We start from the raw sequence: 20,170 nt of genomic DNA, 5'->3' as shown, positions 1-20,170 counted from the left end.
TCAACTGCAGACCAACATGACTACCAACCTGAGAATTCCACATTGAATGTCTATTCAAGAATAGGCTTAGCCACATGGTACCATAGCATTACTTAGTAAGAAAACTATTCAGAATTAGCAGCTTTACAAAAGTATACTCTACTAAAAAAAATGCAATTAACATTTATTGTAAAGGTTGTCACTAACCCAGACTACAGTGAACCAAACCTAGAAGTACATCTTAATCCATGATTTACATAGTTACTGTACTGTAAAAGAAAAAAAAAATATAGCCATATAGATCTTGATTCCTTGAGATACAGCTGGAAGAGCAGCCTTTCTGTGTCTAACAGCACCAGAAAAAGCTTTCTATAGGAACACCACACATGCTTATTCAAACAAAATTAAGCCTGTGTTAGGGGTATGTCATACTCTGAGAATCATGTATATAGTATTCTCAAAATGTATGCTGTTACTCTTTGCTTTCAATTTCATGTGCAGCACCTCATACAGTTTAGAATTCATTGTCTCAGTCAAGGCAAAGGATATTTGAACAGTTTATACCTAAGAGTTGCCCTTTCTTCAAAATCAAAAGATTTTACTTGTTCAGTCAATGTAATAGCTAAAACAGAAATCTAGTATTTAACATTGTACTCGCTGCCATTTTGTTACTTTCACCAAAGAACAGCAGTTGCCAACTTCTGTCCAAGATCTGATGCTTGTGGGACTTATTTTTTGCATTCACACTTATAAATTGTGTGAATTTAAGGGACTAGATACAGTGTAAAATGTAGTTTTAGCGTTATCTTGTCTAGAACAGGCAGTGCTGCTCGTGTTAATGCATTGTGATGCAATCTTGTAAGAGGCAGACTGACAGATAAACTGCTTGACAAGCCTAAAAGCAGGAAGTAGCCCAACCCACAGTGTAGATCACTGCAAAGATGTACTGATGCAACAGTTCTAGCTATAGAGCACAGGGCCAATTTTAAAGAGCTATCAGTTCTCCCTGGCAGCGATTGCAGCAGTTGAAAGTGATGTTTTCATATCTAGTATATGGGTGAAACCGTCCAATATTCTTCTTTGGTGAAAGGAAAGAGGTTGGTGAAGACTCAGAAAAAAGAAGCTCTGGTGATGTTTCTGTACAGGTACCAGGATCCAGCATTCTTAATACCTGAAAGAAAATAACCGTAAGTCAGGAGTTTTCCAGTGTGTCTGTTCATGAAGGAGAAAGAGTAGCTGCTGGCAACAGCATTAGAGGTGGAACAGAGGCATCTGTCTCTACCCAACTTTATCCTATCCAATCTGCCTTTATTGGCACTTAACAAACAGAACAAGATAGTACAGAAGAACTAAAATAATACAAAACAGTGGAGTGATATTAACAGTTATTTCCAAAGCTGCTCTTGGTGCAGCTTTATAGCAAGTTGTAAAAACTTTGCCACCTTCTTAGTTATGCTGAAGGAGAAATAATTTAGGAGACAGTAGGCCTTGTAGGAATAAGAAAAACCCAACATGTTAACTAAAATAGGGCTTAAATATTTAAATTGAATTTTGGCATAAAAAGGACAATAAAAAGAACAAGTGGAATTGTCTCAATACAGCTGGTGTAACAAAGACAGTGTCTAGCCGCATATGCTATCTTTTGAAATCTGCCATATAAAATTGCAGATGGCAAAACATTAAATCTAGCTAGAGAAAAGGCTCTGCATTGTTGTGTAATTTATAGAGAATAGAAGTATAGGGCCATATGACCCACTAGCAATGGAGTCTCCAAACTCAAAGGAGAACAAGTTTTGTTAGCCATACTGTATAGATTTTGGGATTCAATATCCAAGATTCTACATTTATTTGTTTGATATGCACCCAAGAATGGGAGTATTAGCAGTGAGTCCAGGGATATATAACCATGGCAAGCCAACTGGACATTTCAGATTCTGAAAGCATTTGGTGAGTAAGGCTAAAGGAGTCAGAGTTATAGTACAAACATAGCCAGTATTTAACAGTCATAAGCCACATTCTGGTTTCAACAAAATTTACAGTGCAATCCTAAGAAGGCTTACTCTAGTCTAAGCCAATTGAAATCAATGGGCTTAGACTGGAGTAACTCTTCTTAGGATTGCACTTAGAGTGGTTTCTAGACAAAGGGAACATAAGGAGGCAAGCCTTATGGGTGAAACCGTCCAATAGATGTGTCCAAATTTAGATTGGACACATCTAACAGTGAACAGTCGAATACAGTAATGCAAATCAGTGTACCATATAATAACTGCAGAACCACTTTAGCATTAAAAAGCTTTAAGGCAGCTGGGACAAATTGATTGCCTCTATTACAAAAAGTTATGGCCATATTTACTGCTAACTTGTGATGACTGGTCCACAAGGCATTATACTGAAAACTTGGGCCTAAATATTTAAAGCGTTTAACCTGTTCTATTTCTTTACCATCCTATTAAATAATTTCCAGGTTTTTGAAAAAACAAGAATTTTAGATTTCTCGTAATTCAATTGTAACTTGTTAGTTGAAAAATATGCAAGACATCGATTCAGCAACCATTTCAAGCACACTCTAGAACATGAGATTAATACTGTGTTGTCAGCATACAATAAAAGGGGCACATGAATAGAGCCAAGTTTAGGCTGTAGCAGTCGACTCCAGCTAAATTCGGGGCGAGATCGTTAAGATTAAATAAAAAGGGGCTAAAATACAGCCCTGCTTAATTTGTTTTATTGGAGTATAAGATACCTTTTATTGGTATTTTGGAGGTTAGGTTGCCAGCTAGGGAGCATTTGATTTGAGGGCAGCAACGACATAGGAGGAAATATACCAGCAGGAATGTAGTTACTTGGGGTGGGATCCAATGAACCATGAATGGGATGAATTAATGGACCAGATCTCTCCCATTGGTCAGGGTGGACTGAAGTGCTGGAGGCTGCAGCAAGAAGGGGAAACTGGCAGAAATCATCTGGAGCAAGTTCCTGCTGTATTCATGGAAATGCTTGTACAAGGTGGTGTGAGCGAGAAGGTGGCAATTTGTCAACAGGCTTGACTAACCTGTACTAAACAGGTTTGAGAGTCAGATCTTGCAGCTGTTTTCACAGCTCCAAGGGGTTCCACTGAAAATACAATAATCTCTGCTATAACTAAAACCATGGAAATGAAGAAAAGACCCAGTTCAATGTGGGCTTGGGGGGAAAAGTGCAGCTTACATAGTAATACATGTTTTCTTTAGTGCATGGAGGAGGAGGAGGAGGAGGATATATAGAATCCTCAAGTGAACTGAGTTAGAGATAAAAATCAGCATTTCTTTGTCAGGCCTGAGGCTTACATTTCACCCCCTTTTCCCATCAACTGATTGTTCAAAGCCAGGCCAAAGGTGCCCCATCTTTCAGTGATAAGAAATCTCAGCTTACCATGATACTCAAGTTTATGAATATGCATTTTTGATTCACATAATACATAATAGTAAATCTTTCACTCTTGCCCAACAGCTGCTGCTAGTTAACTACTGAAGAAAAATTTCCATTTTCTGAGGGCAAGCTTGAAATAAGTTCTTTTTAGCATTCCAAAAGTGGTAAACAATACAACCAAGAGTTTTTACCATTTCAGCCATTTTTTCAGCAGGAGTATTGCAGAATTCTGTAGGTGATGAATTCTTTTTTGGACTGTTAGATGCACCAGCATTTCCAAGAAGATGAGAGGTCACTGCTCTAGCCAGTTTATGATTCACAGTTGCTAGTTCTGCTGTACTATGAGGCTGCGCACTAGGATAGTAAGTCTGTTGTCTACCCCACTGCAGAGAAACCAGCAGCTCTTCCAGCAATCTGTATAGGAAGTAAAAATAACAAGAAATTGATTCTGATTATAAGCATTCTTGATAGTGGTGAGAAGATCTACTGGGCCACAGAAGCAGCAACATGAGCAATCAAAAAGGAGAATTTGGCTATGAAAATTATCCTGCTGCTAGGATACAGCACTGCAAGAAAGCCTACATATGTAGGTTCTGTGCCCACAAACTGGCAATCATGTATAGGTCGAGGGGCAGGGTCAGTGCACTTGTGTCTGCTCACGCTCTGTGTGTGTTGATTTCAATGTATGTAAAGTATGTAGCAGGCCAATGTTTCTGGTGTGATTTAAAGGTAAAACAACCTTTGGGTAAAACAGCAAAGCCATTTTATGTCAGAAGCATTTCAAGCTAATTTTGGATGTTCTCCTGGGTGGGTGGTGGTAGGAAAGGGCAAAAATTGGCAGTTGATGCAGATAATTGATAACCCCCCTAAGCATGCAAAGCCACAGGTCCAGGATGAGGCAAGCAGGGTGGTATCCTCCACTTAGTTTCAGCAGGCCTGCTTTTCATGTTCACCTCTTCTCTTCCATTATATTTAGGGTAATTCCATAAATGTACAGAACTGGACAGATTAAAAGACTGAAGACATCACACAAAAATTCATACTTTTGTGTAGCAATCATTTCTTGCCGGAACTGATCCCGTTCACTTAGCAGATCTTGGATTGCACTTTGAGCATCCCTGGCTTGACGCTGAAGAATTGCTCTGAAGTTAGTCAACTCATCAGTCATGACTCTGCAGAAGAAATTCCAGAGGTGTTTCATGCACAGAATATCACTTCAAATTCTAATTTGCCAGCTTGGGGACCTATTTGGGTGGAAAGCCGGCATAGAAAGGTTTGGAATAAATAAAATAATTAGTTCACTACATTAGCAGATTGACTTGCTGTTTATACTTCAGGCCTTTTAATATTTACAGGATGTGATCCTGAACTGACCTTGTAAAATAAACAAGTTTCCTCTAAGATTTCCAATCTCAAATTAACCAAATCCATAATATACACTCTACATTATATCACAACCTTCATCTGTAATGTAGGTTAGGCTAAGAGATAGTGGTCTTAGGTAAGTATTGTGTCAATTAGGCAAGCTGTGGCTGAGTGGGGAGTTTAATGCAAATTACACACTATTAACTTATCTATTATGGAGGTCGTATTTCTATCTTCCAAGTAGTGACTGTATGATTTATTTTTATTTTACTTAATTTATACCCTACCTTTCTCCCCTGTGGGGACTTAAAGCTGCCTTATACCATTCTCCCCTCTTCTATTTTTTAGGCCGAGAGTATGTGACCGTCCCAAGGTCACCCAGCAAGATTTCATGGCAGAATGGGGCTTAAAATCTGGGTCTCTCAATCCCTAGTCACGCACTCTAACCACTACACTAGTCTGGCTCTGGATGGAAAGAAGCAGCAAAATGGAAGGGTTATTTTGGTCACTTTATTATTTAGTAGTACCCAGGTTGTACTTTTTTTAACCTAGGGACTGAAGTGGTAATACTGATCAAAAAAGAGTTGCAAACCCCTGTGGATTGTATCTGTTGTGACTAGAAGAAGACAGGTTGCCCATACTGAATATGCTACAATTCAGCAACCAAATGAGAGAAGATAGAGGATGCTAGGATTACCCAAGGAGCCATACGTTGCTAGTGTGTCCCCAGGCAGGTATCAGTTTTGCTTTGTAAGGCCCTGACGGACCACCTAAGAGTCAAGTGGCACTTTGGAGAGAAGAGCAATAGAGAAGATGGCTAGGAACAACAGCGGTCCTCCCTGAACCCTCCCTGGCCTCACTGACAGTCCTTTAGATGGCACTGGATTTCTAGCCACTGTGTGTGACAGAATGTTGGACTGGATGGGCCACTGGCCTGATCCAACATGGCTTTGCTTATGTTCTTATGCTTAACCCATTCCTTCTGGTCTGCTGCTATTAGCACTCAGACCTCTCCTCCTGCTGAGGGGCAGTTTATAGATATGAAATCATAAACACCCTCATATGTCAGAAGCACAAGGCACTGCTTGGCATGAAGTGAAACATAATGAATGCCAGCAAGGTAAGAGCCTGGAAAATATTTTAGGAGGGGAGTCAGAGTGGCTGACTAATGGCCTCCTCCACACCCTGGAGAGATGCATAACTTAGTGCAATGAGGTCTCCCAAGAAACTCCTGACTAATCTCATCCACGCCCAGCCTTACTTCCCCTCACCCATTTACCTTAATTAAGCACCACCTAACACTATTCAGCAAACCTGGTAGCTTTCCCCACCTGATACTCAAAGGGTTATTAAGCACCATTTACACCTATAGTCCACCTCCGGTAGACCCATTAAGCCTCTCCCAACTCAATATTCACCTTTACGGTTGAACTTCTGGCTGATTTATTTTGAGAGTTTCTTAAGGGAAAAATCCTTGTAAATATAGGTAAAGAATCCCAGTTACCCCCTCTCACTTGTCTTCTTTAAGCTAATTTCCCCAACTAATTAGGAGATTGCCTATTTGGGTAACGCTACTTTCCATGCTGTCAGTAGAGTTTCCTGCTATAGTGCTGCATTGGCTACATGGTCTTGGCAATGAAGCAAGAGGATAGGGTTTTGACAAGCTCCTCCCCCACCAATATGATCTTGGAGATGAGTTCCCAAGGACTACACTTGAAGATTAAGGACCCACCTCCAACAATATCTTCTCATTTCCTATAAAGGCCCCTCAATCTATCAAAGGGAGTGATGGTAGATTTGTGCTCACTGAAACCTCATGGTTAAGCAAGACTAGGCACTGCCTCACTTCCCTCACCACAAAGACTGTTAGGGAGTCTGAACATCTCAAGGTACAGAACTCTTCCCACTCTGAGCAAAGAAGCTGCATTATTACCCCGGACAGGAACATATGACAAACAAGAACAACTGCACTCCAGGATCTTTCCCATGTTCCTCATTTCCCTGGCAACCCTTAAGATTGATCATGGAGGTTTCTATCAACTTAAGAAATGCACCAACGTAAGAAATGCACATCTGAAATCTTTTAAAAAGTGGTTTAAAATCCCTCAAAATGATAAAAGCATATCCTTGTAGCTTTAAGAATGAATGCCCTCTCAGAGGCTATTGTGGAAGTTTCTAGGCAACCACAATAGTATTGCCAGCTTTCAAGCATTGGGAAGAGGGCAAGGTCATTCCCAGGGCTGTTTTGGGCTTTCAGGGCAGACTCATCAGGGCCAGATCTGGCAGCAACCACTGAGCGGCTTGCTACCATGCAACCTGTATGACTCACTCAGGACTGGCTGCTTGCTACTGGTCAACAGCAGTCACCCAATGAAAGCCAGGATGGCATACTGGTTAGAGTTTCTCTCGAGGATCTGAGACAGCCAAGTTCAAATCACTGCTCTCGCTGAGGAAGCTCACTAGGTAACCTTGGATCAGTTATGCATTCTCAGCCTAAACTACCTCACTGGGTTGTTGAAAGGATAAAATGGAGACAAGAAAAATTATCAAAAAGAGTCCAGTAGCACCTTTAAGATTTTATTGTAGCATAAGCTTTCAAGAATCAAGTTCTCTTCGTCAGATGCATAGTTTCTGTACTATGCATCTGACGAAGAGAACTTGATTCTTGAAAGCTTATGCTACAATAAAATTGGTTAGTCTTAAAGGTGCTACTGGACTCTTTTTGATTTTGCTACTACAGACTAACGCGGCTAACTCCTCTGGATCTAAGAAAAATTATGTAAGTTGCTTTGGGTCCCTACTGGGGAGAAAGATAGAGTATAAATTAAGAAAATAAGTAATAAATATACCTAAAGATGGGGGGTGGGGTGTAGATAGAAGGTATGTTGGTTGACAGATTGGAGAGAGAAGCAGGAAAAGTGGAGAGGCTATGGTGGCTTTCAAGGAACTGAAACAGGTTAGTGGAAGGGGGAAAAATCAGATGCCCCCCCACAAGTCCTTGTGCCCCCCCTTGTGCATAAAGAATAACTGCTTAAGATTATCAGTTTATAGAGTAACTCTAGCATTGTATCTGCATCATCAAATAAGAAATTCAGAACTGTCAACTCATAAGGACAATTATAAGAGGCAGAAGAGATACAACAGTGACTTACTTCATAGCCAGTGTTCCACTTCTAGGTATGTAGGATTAAAAAAAAACATAACCCCCCTGCTTCCCATCAAAAGAGCCAGACTTATTTCTTGATATAATTAAACTTCACATTAGTGTGAATGACAAGAGGGAGGTGCAGCCTAATAACCTTAAAGAAACAGTAAAACATAGTAAATGGTCTGAACATTATATTATTCAGAAAACCCCTACTTTGAGGAAACAATAAATAAAATATATTGCTATAGGACCACATTTACCATTTATATTTTCTATGGATGCACAGTCCTTTTAGAGGTCATTTATGACAATAACATTTTATATTCATTGAGAAAACGTAATTACCTGCTTGCTAAAAATTTGCTCCGCCAAACGTCACATTGTATAGACATCCTCTCTAACTGTTCAGATAGCTGAGACACCTTCCTCCCCAGAGCCTCGTTTTCAAGGATCAGCTGATTTTTCTCACGTGCCATGCGTTCAAAGTGATACTGCAGGTCATCCCCAACAGAAGCAACAAGTAACTTCTTCAGCTCCCGATTGACCTAAAAGACGACGACATTTAATCACTCATGTTGCTACATTCCTCAGTGAGAAAAGTGACCAGCCTATTTCAAGATCAAGTTGTACTTTTGAATATCAAGACTTTAGGAGTTCCCTAGTCAATGGTATGGACATTCGTAGAAAATTATACACCGAATATACCAAGAACAGGAGACAGCTGAGTGTTGTATGTGCAAAACTTTCAATATTAGAATATGCCTTCATAAATAAAAAAAAATCACTTAGACATCATTGTAATGATTTCAAGTAAATGTGTGCATGTATCTTTAAATGCTTGGTGTGAGATAGATGAAGAGTGGGGGTGAGAGAGGGATGAGTGAGTGATATGATTGGTTCATGACTGAGAGTGTGGGCGGAGTGAATGCAGTTTAGACAGAGTGGAGAGAAAAGGTTTCAGTCAGAAGAAAGCAGGCTAGCTGTGTGGTGCCTGAGTATACTGAAGTATTTATGACAGAAATATAACCTGTGTGGAACCTGAACTGAGCATGTTTGTGAAAGGACACTCAGTCAGGGAAAGAGAGGCCAGCTGTGTGCTGCCAGAGCAGGTTTAATATTTCTGTGAATTGAGAGTCAGAGAAAGAGAGGCTGGCTGTGTGCTGCCTGAGGAGTTTAAGCATTTCTGTGAGAGAAATATTGAGTTAGAGAAAGAGGCCAACTGTGTGTGAAGCCTTAGAAGAGATCTGTGTGAATGAGTTTATAGGAAGTAACTTTAAGAACCGAGAAATACGTTTATGAAACCGATACGCTTCTTGACTAAATAAAAGTTTATTTCGTTTTGTTATATCCCAGAGTAGCTGTCATTGCTTTATCCCATTCCTATCCTCAGGGCCACATAGAACCATGAAGGAGCCTGACGCTTAGGAACGTTACCAAAGGGAAAACTTAAATAAAATATATTGGAATATAATATTCCTGGTGGCAGCAAACTACCCAGAGGGTGTTAAGGGAAAGATTAAAAGAAAAATCTACTCAAAAGAAAGTAAAGGTCGTAACAATCATGTTTCACAGGAATAAGGAAAGCCAGCGATGTAAATGCTTAACAGTGCCTAATACTTGAGCTTCAATATGCTCAAAGTGGTAGTTTGTCTGGCAGAATTGGTCTATTATTCACAGCAATACAAAGATTGATGTAACAAACTTATTCTAGCTGACTAAAACAAAAAACTAATGTTTTTTACTGTAATTACTATGGGTCTTACTCAGTATGTGTAATTCAAACAGCACCACAAACAACAAAGAACTACTTATTGAACAAGTTATCCTATTCACTTTATCACTATTAAGACACACTGTACACATAAGTCACTATCAAGATACACAATATTTAGAAGGTTCAGTGGATTTTCTGTTCAGTTACAAGCAACTATTTTTGTTATGGGTTAGATCCAGAGGACTACTTCTGCAAAGAGAAACTCATATGGTGCATTCTCTCCCCTCCCCCCATTTCACCCTCCCCATCCCATGCTTTTCCAGGGCACAAAGGGACTTGCCACAGCAAGTGAAAGCCCTGCTGTGCACGCATAAGTCCTCATCGTCCTTAAGAAACAACTTCTTATTGTGATTTCATACTCTGCAGAAACATAAAACATAAAAAGAAACAAAAAAGGAATTACAAATTGATATTTTTCATTTATATTGTAGTTACCTGCTCTGATCCCATGGAACAGTGTACTCTAAACAGAACCAAGTATAATGATCAAACCTGCTTATTGGTTTCCTACCTCTGTCTGTATATGGAGCTGGTTAGAAAGGCCTTCCTTATCCTGCAGCAATCTTCTTTCTGAGTTCCTGAGCTTTTCAATTGCATTTTTTAGCTCTAGTAGATCTTTCTTACTATCAGAAATTCCACTTGATTGGCTGAGTAATTCTCTTTGGTGTGTTACAGACTTAGACACCTTTGCATTTTTGGTAGGAACAACATGCTTAATTGCAGCTTTAGGAACCAGGATTCGTACAGCTTCGATTTCCATTGCCTTATCTCCATGTATCTTTCCCAGCTGAAGAACTCCAGGACTTAGAGAAGGAAGTGCTTTCTTGTGTGGGCTACGTTGGGCACGGCTGGTTGAGGTGTGGACAATTTCAATAGATTTAGGCGGTTGCTCTGTTTCCATGCCATCTCCAGATCCACGGATGGGTGAGGGGGCATAGTCAGTTGACACTTGGGGGCAAAAAGGAAAAGAAGATTTACACAAAGATATCCAAGAGAAAAAAGCAAGTTTATCATCCTACTTTTCCCTGAAGAAAGGTTGCACAAATTTTGGGAAGGACCTTGGTTTCAACTATATATTTGAGACAGCTAAAGTATGAGTCTAGAAACAAAAAAAATGCTAATTGCTGAACGAGATATAAATTAGGATAACAGAATAAAGGTTTGCTAACGATATTTAAAATGCTATTTACATTCTCAGACAATTAACATGCCATCATGTTGCTTGTGATAACATTACCCTGGGAAATCTGCAGACTCACAGAATGGGCATTCAGCCTCTCTTTTACCTAAGTTCTTCTTGGTCTTGGAGAAATTCACATATATTTTTACGAAGGGTCATACAATTCTCTCCTATTATGAACAACTGTAGAATAGATCTCTTAAGCTTACATGCAGTTTTGAAGAAGAACAAACACTTACTGTTTTCTGTTTCCTGCAGTGTTGTCATTTTGCTGCTAGATCTGTACCCAAGAGAAAAACAATTAACTTATAATTAAAAATATTACAAAATATTACACATTTTTGTTCTAGTTCTCTTAAATTAGGCACAGAACACAGAGTGCAGTGTTTATTGCTCTGGTTTGGCATGGGGTATCAACACGTAGCCTCCAGTGTAGTAATGCTTGAGCAGGCTATTAATTTTTCTTCATGCCCCTTACATAAAATGTCAGTCTAGTTTATCTGTCGACTTATTGTACCAATAGGAGGAGGCTCCAGTCTACAAAAGCCAATACTACAGCAAAATCTTGTTAGTCTTTACGGGGCCACAAACTTCCTGTTTATTTTGGGGCCTAGCATACTTAACACAGCTATCCGACAACACAGCAAATACGTTTTTGAGGAAGGACAGTAAGCAAGACATTGCCCGACCTCGGAAGCAAACTGGGTCCGTGCTTGGATGGAGGATCACTAAGGAAGTTGGCAGAAGGCGGCAAAGGCTAACACCCTCTGCTTCTCACATGTCTTTAGAACCCCTTGCTGGGGAAGCCATGAGCGGGCTGTGACTGGACGTTTTTAGCATGACAGGCGAAAAGCCACGGATAAGGCGACGACCCGCCACCCTTCAACTTACCGACGTCCCGTATTGCCGACGTTCACTACAGTTCCTTTCGCTCCCCCTTCTTCCCCTGCCTGTAGCGCAACTTCCGGTCCATTGCTTACTTCCGCCCAACTTCCTAGTAATGACGTTCCCGCTTCTCCACCCCGGCCGCCTACAAAATAGTCATCGCTGTAGAAATGTGAAAGGCCTAGAGCGACATCTTAGCGAAAGCTTCAAGAGGGTTTTGTTTTTGTTTTTTAAAGCGATTTCCTGTTCTTCGCCGGAAGCTCAGGCCTGCGTCACTCTAGGCTTTTCTCCTTTTCTGGTGCGCGCGAGGAGGGCGTGGCTTCGGTTGCTAAGAGGCCGCTTGTTGGGACGGCTGGGTCTGTTGCCCTGGCGAGCAAGTGTCTCTGGCTGAAGGAGCGCGCGCTTGGGTTCGAAAGGAGGAGGAGGCGGCGGCGCTATGGTGAGTGCGGGGGACAGGGAAGAAGGGCCGGCGGAGGGGATGCGGCAGCCCCCACTGCCAGAGCAGCAAGAGTCGCTTAGTTTACGGCAACTGGGGTAACAGGAAAGAGTGCGCCTTTCCTTTGCTCAAGCAAACGCCGCGCACACGCCTTTCCCTTGCCGAGCATCATGAGCAGAAAAGGGCAATTCGTTCATTGCTCATATTCTTGGCAGGGCAATCCTAAACAGAGATACTCTAATCTAAGCCATTGAAAGCAAAGTGCTTCGATTGGTGTAAGGCTTCTTAGGATTGTACTGTTTGCCCAATACAGTCATAGATAGGGTGTTCTATTTCCCCCTTGCAGCAACTTTGTGAGGAAGATGGTTTCAGGTTGATCTGCCCTAGAAGAGCAAGGTTCGAGTCCAGTAGTTAAAGACCCACCTTTGGTCTCGACTCGAACTTTGCTCTTTTGAGGTAGGTTAGGCTGAATGGGAGTGACTCTACCAAGGTTACTTCATGAGTTTCAAGGGGGTGTTTGCACGTCGCTCTCCCCAGGCCAGATCTGGCACCCTATTACTGAGTTGGCTGTCAGGTCTGCAGTGATGCTCCTCTCTAGTGCCTCCTAGCCACGTTTTACTAGCTAAGAGTCTCGGATGGTGGCTGCCGTCTCATCACTGGGTGTAAATGACAAGAGGAGATGGTGCCTGATAGCTAGGAATTGTTCTCCAGTCTTTCGTATAAGGAGTTTTCCTCAGACCTGGGTGAGTGATAAGGTAGACTGGAAGGGCAAAATGCCTGTTTAAAGAGCTGCACCTCCCATTCCCAATGGTGGGAGGACTCACAAGATCCACTAGCAGCTACAGTGTATGTCCTTTGTGTTGCTTCACCTTCCTCCACCTGGCAGCTGCTTGTACTCCCTTGGGCTGGTTTCCTGCGACTGGCCTAGGCATGGGAACTCAGGATAGGTAGGGTAGCACCTGAGGCTATCAGCTTACTGAGACTTTCCCCAGTGGCTATAATGGCCAATCTCTTCCTGAGTGACAGTGCTCTAGTTGAGGGTAGGCAACAGAGAGAGAGCCAAAATGAATGCAGCTTGAACAGAGAAAAACAAAAGTAGAGTTCAGAGCTTTATTCATTTATTTAATTAATTCATACTCCACCCTTCTCCCTAACAGGGGGACTCAACATAGCTCATATTGTTCTCATCTCCATTTTTATCCTCACAACAATTCTGTGAGGTAGATTAGGCTGAGGATATGTGACTGACCCAATGTCACCCAGCAAGCTTCCATACCAGAGTGGGTATTTGAACCTGGTTCTCCCAGATCCTTGTACAACACTCAAACCGCTACACCGTGCTGAGAAAGTTTTCAAGTTGGTTGGATTTGGAAAGGTAGCCTTGGGGTTATTGGTATGAGGAATTTCCCTCAAACTACCCAATTCATTTTCTGGGAGTTCGTTGCCCACCGTTGGCTTCCAATGTGTGCCACATGTAAACATGTTAATGAAGCAAATGTTAACAAAGTTACAAAAAGTCTCTCATGTTCTGTCATCCAAAGGAAATTATACTCCTGTAGGCCACCCTTGAAAGTTTTCAAAACCCCTTTATTTGGTCCACCCGTGATGGGCAGATGATAATACCCAATCCTATGTTTATCCAACTGTAGCTGCTTTGTTTTAATGGTTGGACCCATCTAATCTACGTAGAGCCGTAAAAACATTTTTGTGATATAGTAGCATCACCATTTTAATTTTACTTGCACCTCAGTATGGAAAATGTCTTCTTCAGCAGAGTAAAAAGATTCTAGTGTTGAATCACCCATGGACACTTTAATTTGGAGGAATATATTCAGTGCTTCTTTAAAGTTATGTAGCCTTGTAGTGAAAGGGGTAAACAGTGCCTTTCTATATTCCAGTTCATGACCTTTTCCATGCTACTTCAAAGCAGTCTTTCCCTCTCTTCTCCACAGCATTGTTGTGCATTCATCCACCTCCTGTTTCCCCCCCTAGTTTTTCTATGATCTCTCCCAAACCTGTTTTGCTGCAAAGATTGTGGCCAAGCCTGGTTGTCTGTCATATAGATAGGAAAGTCCAGATATTCCTTGTTCTACTCACATGACAGCCATTTTCCTTTTCCCAGAACTTGTGACCACCTTCTACCACTGTGGGACTTAAGAGTTTTTTAAAAAAATAATTGGAATGTAATGGTATATCACTATGTTAATTATTAGTAAAAAAAAAAAAACCTCCTTGAAAAAGCCCCCTCCCCTACATGTAGTGTTGGGGGGGGGAGGGATTGGCAGCTACAGCAACAATGGGGCTTCAATAGGAAAGTGATGCTATGTGGACAGCCTGTCAGTTCTAGGGACAGCAGTCCATGGCAGATATATCCCCAAGCCCCTCACAGCAAACACTCCAGTGCATTGGTTGAAAGACTTTTATTTAGAGATCCATTAAGTTCATGGGTACATCCATAGATGGGAAAGTTGGCAGGAATGATTTTACAGGCAAAGGTACTATTGATATAAGGAGCATAATTTCCCCCCTCCCCTGGGGTAGATTACATTTAGGCATGAAAATCTAAGAAGTTACATGAGAACACAATTGCTTAGTCTAGACAGAGAATGGCAGAAGATTACAGAGAAATCAAAGTCTCTGCTCTGAGAAATGGTTTGGAGCTGCAAGGTCAGTGAGGCACATTTTTGTAGAGATAACGGTGGTTACTTGGTCTGTGAAATCAGCATTAGCAAGCAAGGCACTTTCAGTTTTAAGAAGGCCAACAGTGGTAAGACTATATTCCAAAGTACAATTACAAGAGCATGACATGAGATCAATACATTAGAGCAGAGAATATATAAATGGCATGGATGTGTGCATAGATGACACAGCCCCATGTTTCAGTGTCTATATATGCAAATAGCTGAGATATTCTTTATGGTTATATCTTTTTAACATGAGCCTCAGACATGGGAAAACTAAAGAATTTCTTTCTCTAGATTATGATTTCACATTGAATATCAAACTAGCTTCAAACTAGGTATCCTGAAAATAATAGCTATTGAGTAGAAAGCAATTGTTCCTAAGAAGCTGCACAAATTAAGAGTTACGACAGTATTTATTTAAACATTTGTGGAATTTTTTAATACAACAGTATATCAGAAGAGTCTTTTTCAGGCCCTCATAATTATAGGATATAGTTAAAATCATGCCATGTTTGTTCTGTGGTAGCGGATTTCCTGGGGATTGTATGTGCATGTTTCAGTGTTGGGTCTGTAAGCTTAGTGGTGGAACTAGAAAGCATGGTTTTGCTGTAAAACTCCTCATAATACTGTTTTTTATAATGTTAGTAGACGTTTGGTTAAATGTCACATAGTAAAGATGAATGTTTGCCATCTGAAGCAGAATTACACCCTTTTAAGTCAGTTGAAGTTAATGGTTTTAGGAGGATGTAACTGCTGAGGATGGCACTGAGAAACACTGCCTTCTGGAATCATAGAATGTAAATTTAGAGATTTTACTGGAATCTCATTTGCATGTGTTGCAGAGTCCTTTAGTAAATCTTTTAAAGGAAGAATGAGTGGGTATGCAGTGTTTACTCATTTGTGTATTGTAAAAAGAGACTCCACGCTTTCATTTAATTGCATACAATGTGGTTAAATATGATGTGCATCTTCAAAGTTATTTTTAGGAATTATTTTGGCACATTTGTTGAATTTTCTAAGTAGTCTTTAGCATTATACTACATTATATAATTGAAACATTAGTTTAAAGACTCTAGTATTAGCAGCAATACTGCTAATTTGTCAGCTGGCCTGTTAAAAATTAGCCTATTTCTAATAGGTCAATCACTAGGAACAATTTAGACTTGAATGCATTAAATAGAATTTATATACTGAAGTGGGCAGTGACTGTGCTTCAGATTCTCTCCCCTGCAGCTGTCCACTGTCCTGAGAGACGGCTGTAAATAACTTGGCAATATTGTAAGCCATGTTCTTAAAACATCTCTAGCTGAATTCCTATTATGTAAGCAGCCACAATAATGTCCCCAGACTCAGCAAGAGTGGAATTATGTTTGATTGCAAAGAAGTGTAGATAAAAATAAGATGAAAGGTTTAGTGTCCATTGATGGAGAAACTGCTGATTACTTGGTCAATCGTTAGATAAGCCACTCAGCTGTGACAGCATGCTATAGTCCTTTGCTGTAATAACATGATCTCATTCTGCTAAGGTATTTCTTAGGGGCATGAGCAAGTAATCCTCTGCAGTAAGAAGACAAATTAAGTCCTTGCTTCTTACATTATTTAGCTGAAGATATAACTTACAGGATATGCAGGGAAGTTTCTTTCGGTATTGCAATTGGTCAAGAGTCTGAAATTTGTGGATTCAAATTTAGTGTTGTACTCCAGTCTCCAGTAATGCAATTATAAGGGCTAGAAGTTAACATTTTTTAAAAGTTTACATTTTAAACTTGAATTCTGTAACTTCCTGCAGAATGCTCTCAGCTGTATGGTTATTGGCTAAGATTCAAAGAGTTAAACTCATACAAGAAACTTTTACTAAAACTGCCTTATTTTCTTTGAATCCTTTGCCATGTCACATACTTCTTTTGAAATGTTCACTGTTACAAAAGCAGATTGCCATAAAATATGGGGTGCATGTGTTATTTGCCTGTCATTGACAGCCTAGCTCAGGTCTTGCAAACTGAAGGCTATGGCTTCCTTTATTGAGTAAATCCATCACATGTTGAGTCTTCCTCTTTTCCTTCCACCTTCAACTTTTCCTAATAGGATTGTCTTTTCCAGTGAATCTTGTCTTCTCATGATGTGATCAAATTATGATAGCTTCAGTTTAATCACTAGAGAAAATTGAGGCTTAATTTGATCTAGAACCCACTCACTAATTTGTGTTTTTGGTGGTCTGTGGTATCCAGGAAACTTTCTTCCAGCTCCACATTTCTTCCCATCGGTTTCCTTGAGAGCCAGCACGTAGTGGATAGAGTGATGGACTAGGATCTGGACAACTCAGGTTCAAATTCCCACTTTGCCATAGAAGGTTACTAAGCGACCTTCTACCAGTAACCTTCTCTCAGCCTACCTTGCCTCACAGGGCTATTGTGAGGATCAAATGGAGGAGAGAACAATGATGTAAGCTGCTTTAGGTCCCCATTGGGGAGAAAGGCAGAGTATAAATGAAGTAAATAAATAAAATAAACTTTCACATCTATAAATAGTAATGGGGAGGTTTGCTAAAAACAAATATGAATCTCTTTTGGGCTCATGGAATTAGGATGCTGCCAAACAAAATGTAGGCATCTGTGGCTGTGCCTCTTGAAACTTCTCAAAGAGTAAGTAAGTCCCATGTTATTCAGTGGATACCAGTCATAAGTCTTGGTCTAATGTAGTTACATGCTCAATTTCATGTGACTTTGGAGCCAAGCCTGGATAGCTTTTCACATGCCTCAGAGTGCATGTGCTTTGCAGACATCAATGCTTAGTTCCTGGCATTTCCAGTCAAACTGAGGGAAGATTTCTGTTTGAGGTCTTAGAGAGTTTGTCACAGTACATTTTACTGGATTAGGGAGAGCCTAATGGCCTAGCTCAGTATAATGCAGCTCTGAATGTCTGTATTGTAAACAAATGACTGCAACTTCAAGTTGTATTATGCTGTTCTGCTCAGCTAAGTGTGGTACCATCCTCCAGCAGAAGGCTGTGCACTTAATTGAGCAGAATGACTGGATGCAACTCAGCATCCGTTAGAAGGACCTGACTTGGCCTAGCACATGGGAAACCAACCTTTATGTGTCTACATACATCTCTGTGTTTACCATTATGTCCTACTAGCACAATTTCCTCCCTCTTTTTCCTTCGCAAAACATCCAAGTTTTAAAAATGTAATAGTCCTGGTATAGAGCACAACTCCACGCATAATTAGAGGAACTTAAGTTACCTATGACTAATTTGACCCTTTGATTTTGATGTAGCTCAAGCAGGATGAAAGTGGGACGTGTGTGTGTTTGTACTTGTCAACTTCAGAGACTACTTCATGCATCCAATGAACTGGACTTTGTACCACAATAAAACTCTGTTTGTGTGTTACTTGCTGTCAAGTTTGCCTCCAACCTATGGCGATCTTATGAATGAAGGACCTCCAGAATGTCCTGTCATTAACAGTCTTGCTTAGATCCTGCAAACTGGAGGATGTGGCTTCTTTTATTCTCGTTTTGGGTCTTCCTCTTTTCTACTGCCTTCAACTTTTCCTCGCAGTATTAATTTTTCCAGAGAGTCTTGTCTTCTAATGATGTGACCAAAGTGTGATAGGCTCAGTTTTGTCATTTTAACTTCTAGGTAGAATTCACGCTCGATGTGATCTAGAACCCACTTATTTGTCTTTTTGGCCATCCATCGTATACTCAAAACTCTCCTCCAGCACCACATTTCAAATTAGTGAATTTTCTTCCTATCAGCTTTCTTCACTGTCCAACTTTCACATCCATACATAGTAATGGGGAATACCATAATTTGGATTATCTTGATCTTTGATTCCCATCTTAATCTTTAAGGATCTTTTCAAGCTCCCTCACAGCTGCTCTTCCGAGTCTCAATCTTCTGATTTCTTCATTGCAGTCTCCCTTGTGGTTGATGATTGAGCCAAGAAATAGAACACCTTGAACAATTTCAATTTCCTCATTGTCAGCTTTAAAACTGTGTAATTCCTCAGTAGTCATTAATTTTGTCTTCTTGATGTACAGCGGTAATCCTGTTTTGATCCTTTCCTCTTTAACCTTCATCAGGAGTCGTTTCAAGTCTTCAGTTTTCTTCTGTAACCTTCATCAGTAGTCATTTCAAGCCTTCACTGTTTTCTGTCAGTAACATGGTACCGTAATCTGCATATCTCAGATTGTTAAGGTACCTTCCACCAACTTTCACTCCACCTTCTTCAAAATCTAATCCATCTTTTTTAATGATATACTCTGCATAGAGGTTCAACAGGTAGAGAGATAACATGCATCCTTGTTTGACACCTTTACCAATTGGAAACCATTACGTTCCCCCATATTCTGTCTTGTCAGTAGCCTCTTGTCCCAAGTACAGTTTGTGTATCAAAATAAAACAGTCAGATATTCTGGTATGCCCATTTCATTCCATAGCTTTTCATGATCCACACAGTCAAAAGCTTTGCTGTAATCTATAAAACATAAGGTGATTTTTCTTCTGAAATTCCTTGGTATGTTCCATTGACCATAGTAAATTTGCAATGTGATCTCTAGTGCCTCTTCCTTTTCTGAATCCAGCTTGAACATCTGGCATTTCTCATTCCATATATAGTAAGAGTCTTTGCTGTCGAATTTTGAGCTTCACTTTGCTTGCATGGGAAATTAACGCGATAGTCTGATAACTGCTGCACTCTTTGGCATACCCCCTTTTTTGGGACATTCCAGCACTATATCTTCTTTCATTTTCGATTTTCTCATCATAGAGTTTTCAAGGAGAGAGATTATCAGAAGTAATTTACCGTTGCTTTCTTCTGCCAGTACTAACCAGAGTTACCTTAAGTGATACTGCCATTGTCTGCAAAAGAGTCTCTGTTAGTGTTACTTTCCACTACTGCTGCTGCCATGTAGCTAGCCTTCAGGAGTTCCTCCACTCCTATTTCTGTTGATCCTGAAGGGGGTGGATGAGTCTTAGTCTGGTGTCGCATCTTTGACCATTCCTCCTTGAGTGACTCTTGCAGGAGTTTAGACTCTTGACCAAGCATGCACTCCTGATGGTATTGCTCTCACCTGCCCTGATCCTCATACCCCCTTACCACGTTAAGGTATGTATGCATGAGAGAGGGCACAATAAAAAGTACTGCACTTTAAAACACCATAGGGCACTTAGTTATTTATACTACTGTTGAGCACATTCTGTGTACCTGGTCCCTCATTTGTAACCAGTATTCTAGGAGGAGAGGATTTTATTACTAGGATCCCTGAGTCAAAGTACTTCATTAAGGCATATTAAGTTCCTTTCA

General features: G+C 40.5%; 2 protein-coding genes across 3 annotated transcripts in view; one reads left to right on the top strand and one right to left on the bottom strand.

Annotated features, from left to right (window-relative positions):
• Nucleotides 1-142: 142 nt before the first annotated feature.
• BLZF1 (basic leucine zipper nuclear factor 1) lies at nucleotides 143-11,914 on the bottom strand. The gene is made up of 7 exons (XM_054975065.1): nucleotides 11,746-11,914; nucleotides 11,094-11,134; nucleotides 10,186-10,622; nucleotides 8,246-8,445; nucleotides 4,431-4,559; nucleotides 3,579-3,801; nucleotides 143-1,150 (listed from the first exon to the last, which is right to left on the bottom strand). The coding sequence occupies exons 2-7, from the start codon at nucleotides 11,119-11,121 to the stop codon at nucleotides 965-967; spliced, it is 1,203 nt and encodes a 400-aa protein (XP_054831040.1). The 5' UTR covers nucleotides 11,122-11,134; nucleotides 11,746-11,914; the 3' UTR covers nucleotides 143-964.
• NME7 (NME/NM23 family member 7) overlaps nucleotides 11,892-20,170 on the top strand; it is a 143,818-nt gene continuing 135,539 nt past the window's right edge. For both annotated transcript variants that reach the window (XM_054975063.1, XM_054975062.1), the window contains exon 1: nucleotides 11,892-12,178. Coding sequence is in view for 1 of the 2 variants with exons in the window: in XM_054975062.1 (XP_054831037.1) it covers nucleotides 12,176-12,178 (3 nt within the window). In the remaining variant the exon portion in view is untranslated. The remainder of the gene's footprint in view (nucleotides 12,179-20,170) is intronic.

Source organism: Eublepharis macularius, chromosome 3 (genome assembly GCF_028583425.1).
Source record: "Eublepharis macularius isolate TG4126 chromosome 3, MPM_Emac_v1.0, whole genome shotgun sequence".
NCBI classification, from domain to species: Eukaryota; Metazoa; Chordata; class Lepidosauria; order Squamata; family Eublepharidae; genus Eublepharis; species Eublepharis macularius.
Note: the sequence above shows the minus strand (reverse complement) of the source record. Positions and strands in the feature narration are given on the sequence as shown.

Excerpts from the sequence above, each read along its gene's own strand:
- BLZF1 (XM_054975065.1), bottom strand. The coding sequence starts at position 11,121 with ATGACAACACTGCAGGAAACAGAAAACA. Across the intron at positions 8,446-10,185 it reads AGCTCCATATACAGACAGAG|GTCAATCGGGAGCTGAAGAA; the intron begins GTAGGAAACCAA and ends GTCGTCTTTTAG. Across the intron at positions 1,151-3,578 it reads CTGAAAAAATGGCTGAAATG|GTATTAAGAATGCTGGATCC; the intron begins GTAAAAACTCTT and ends ATTTTCTTTCAG.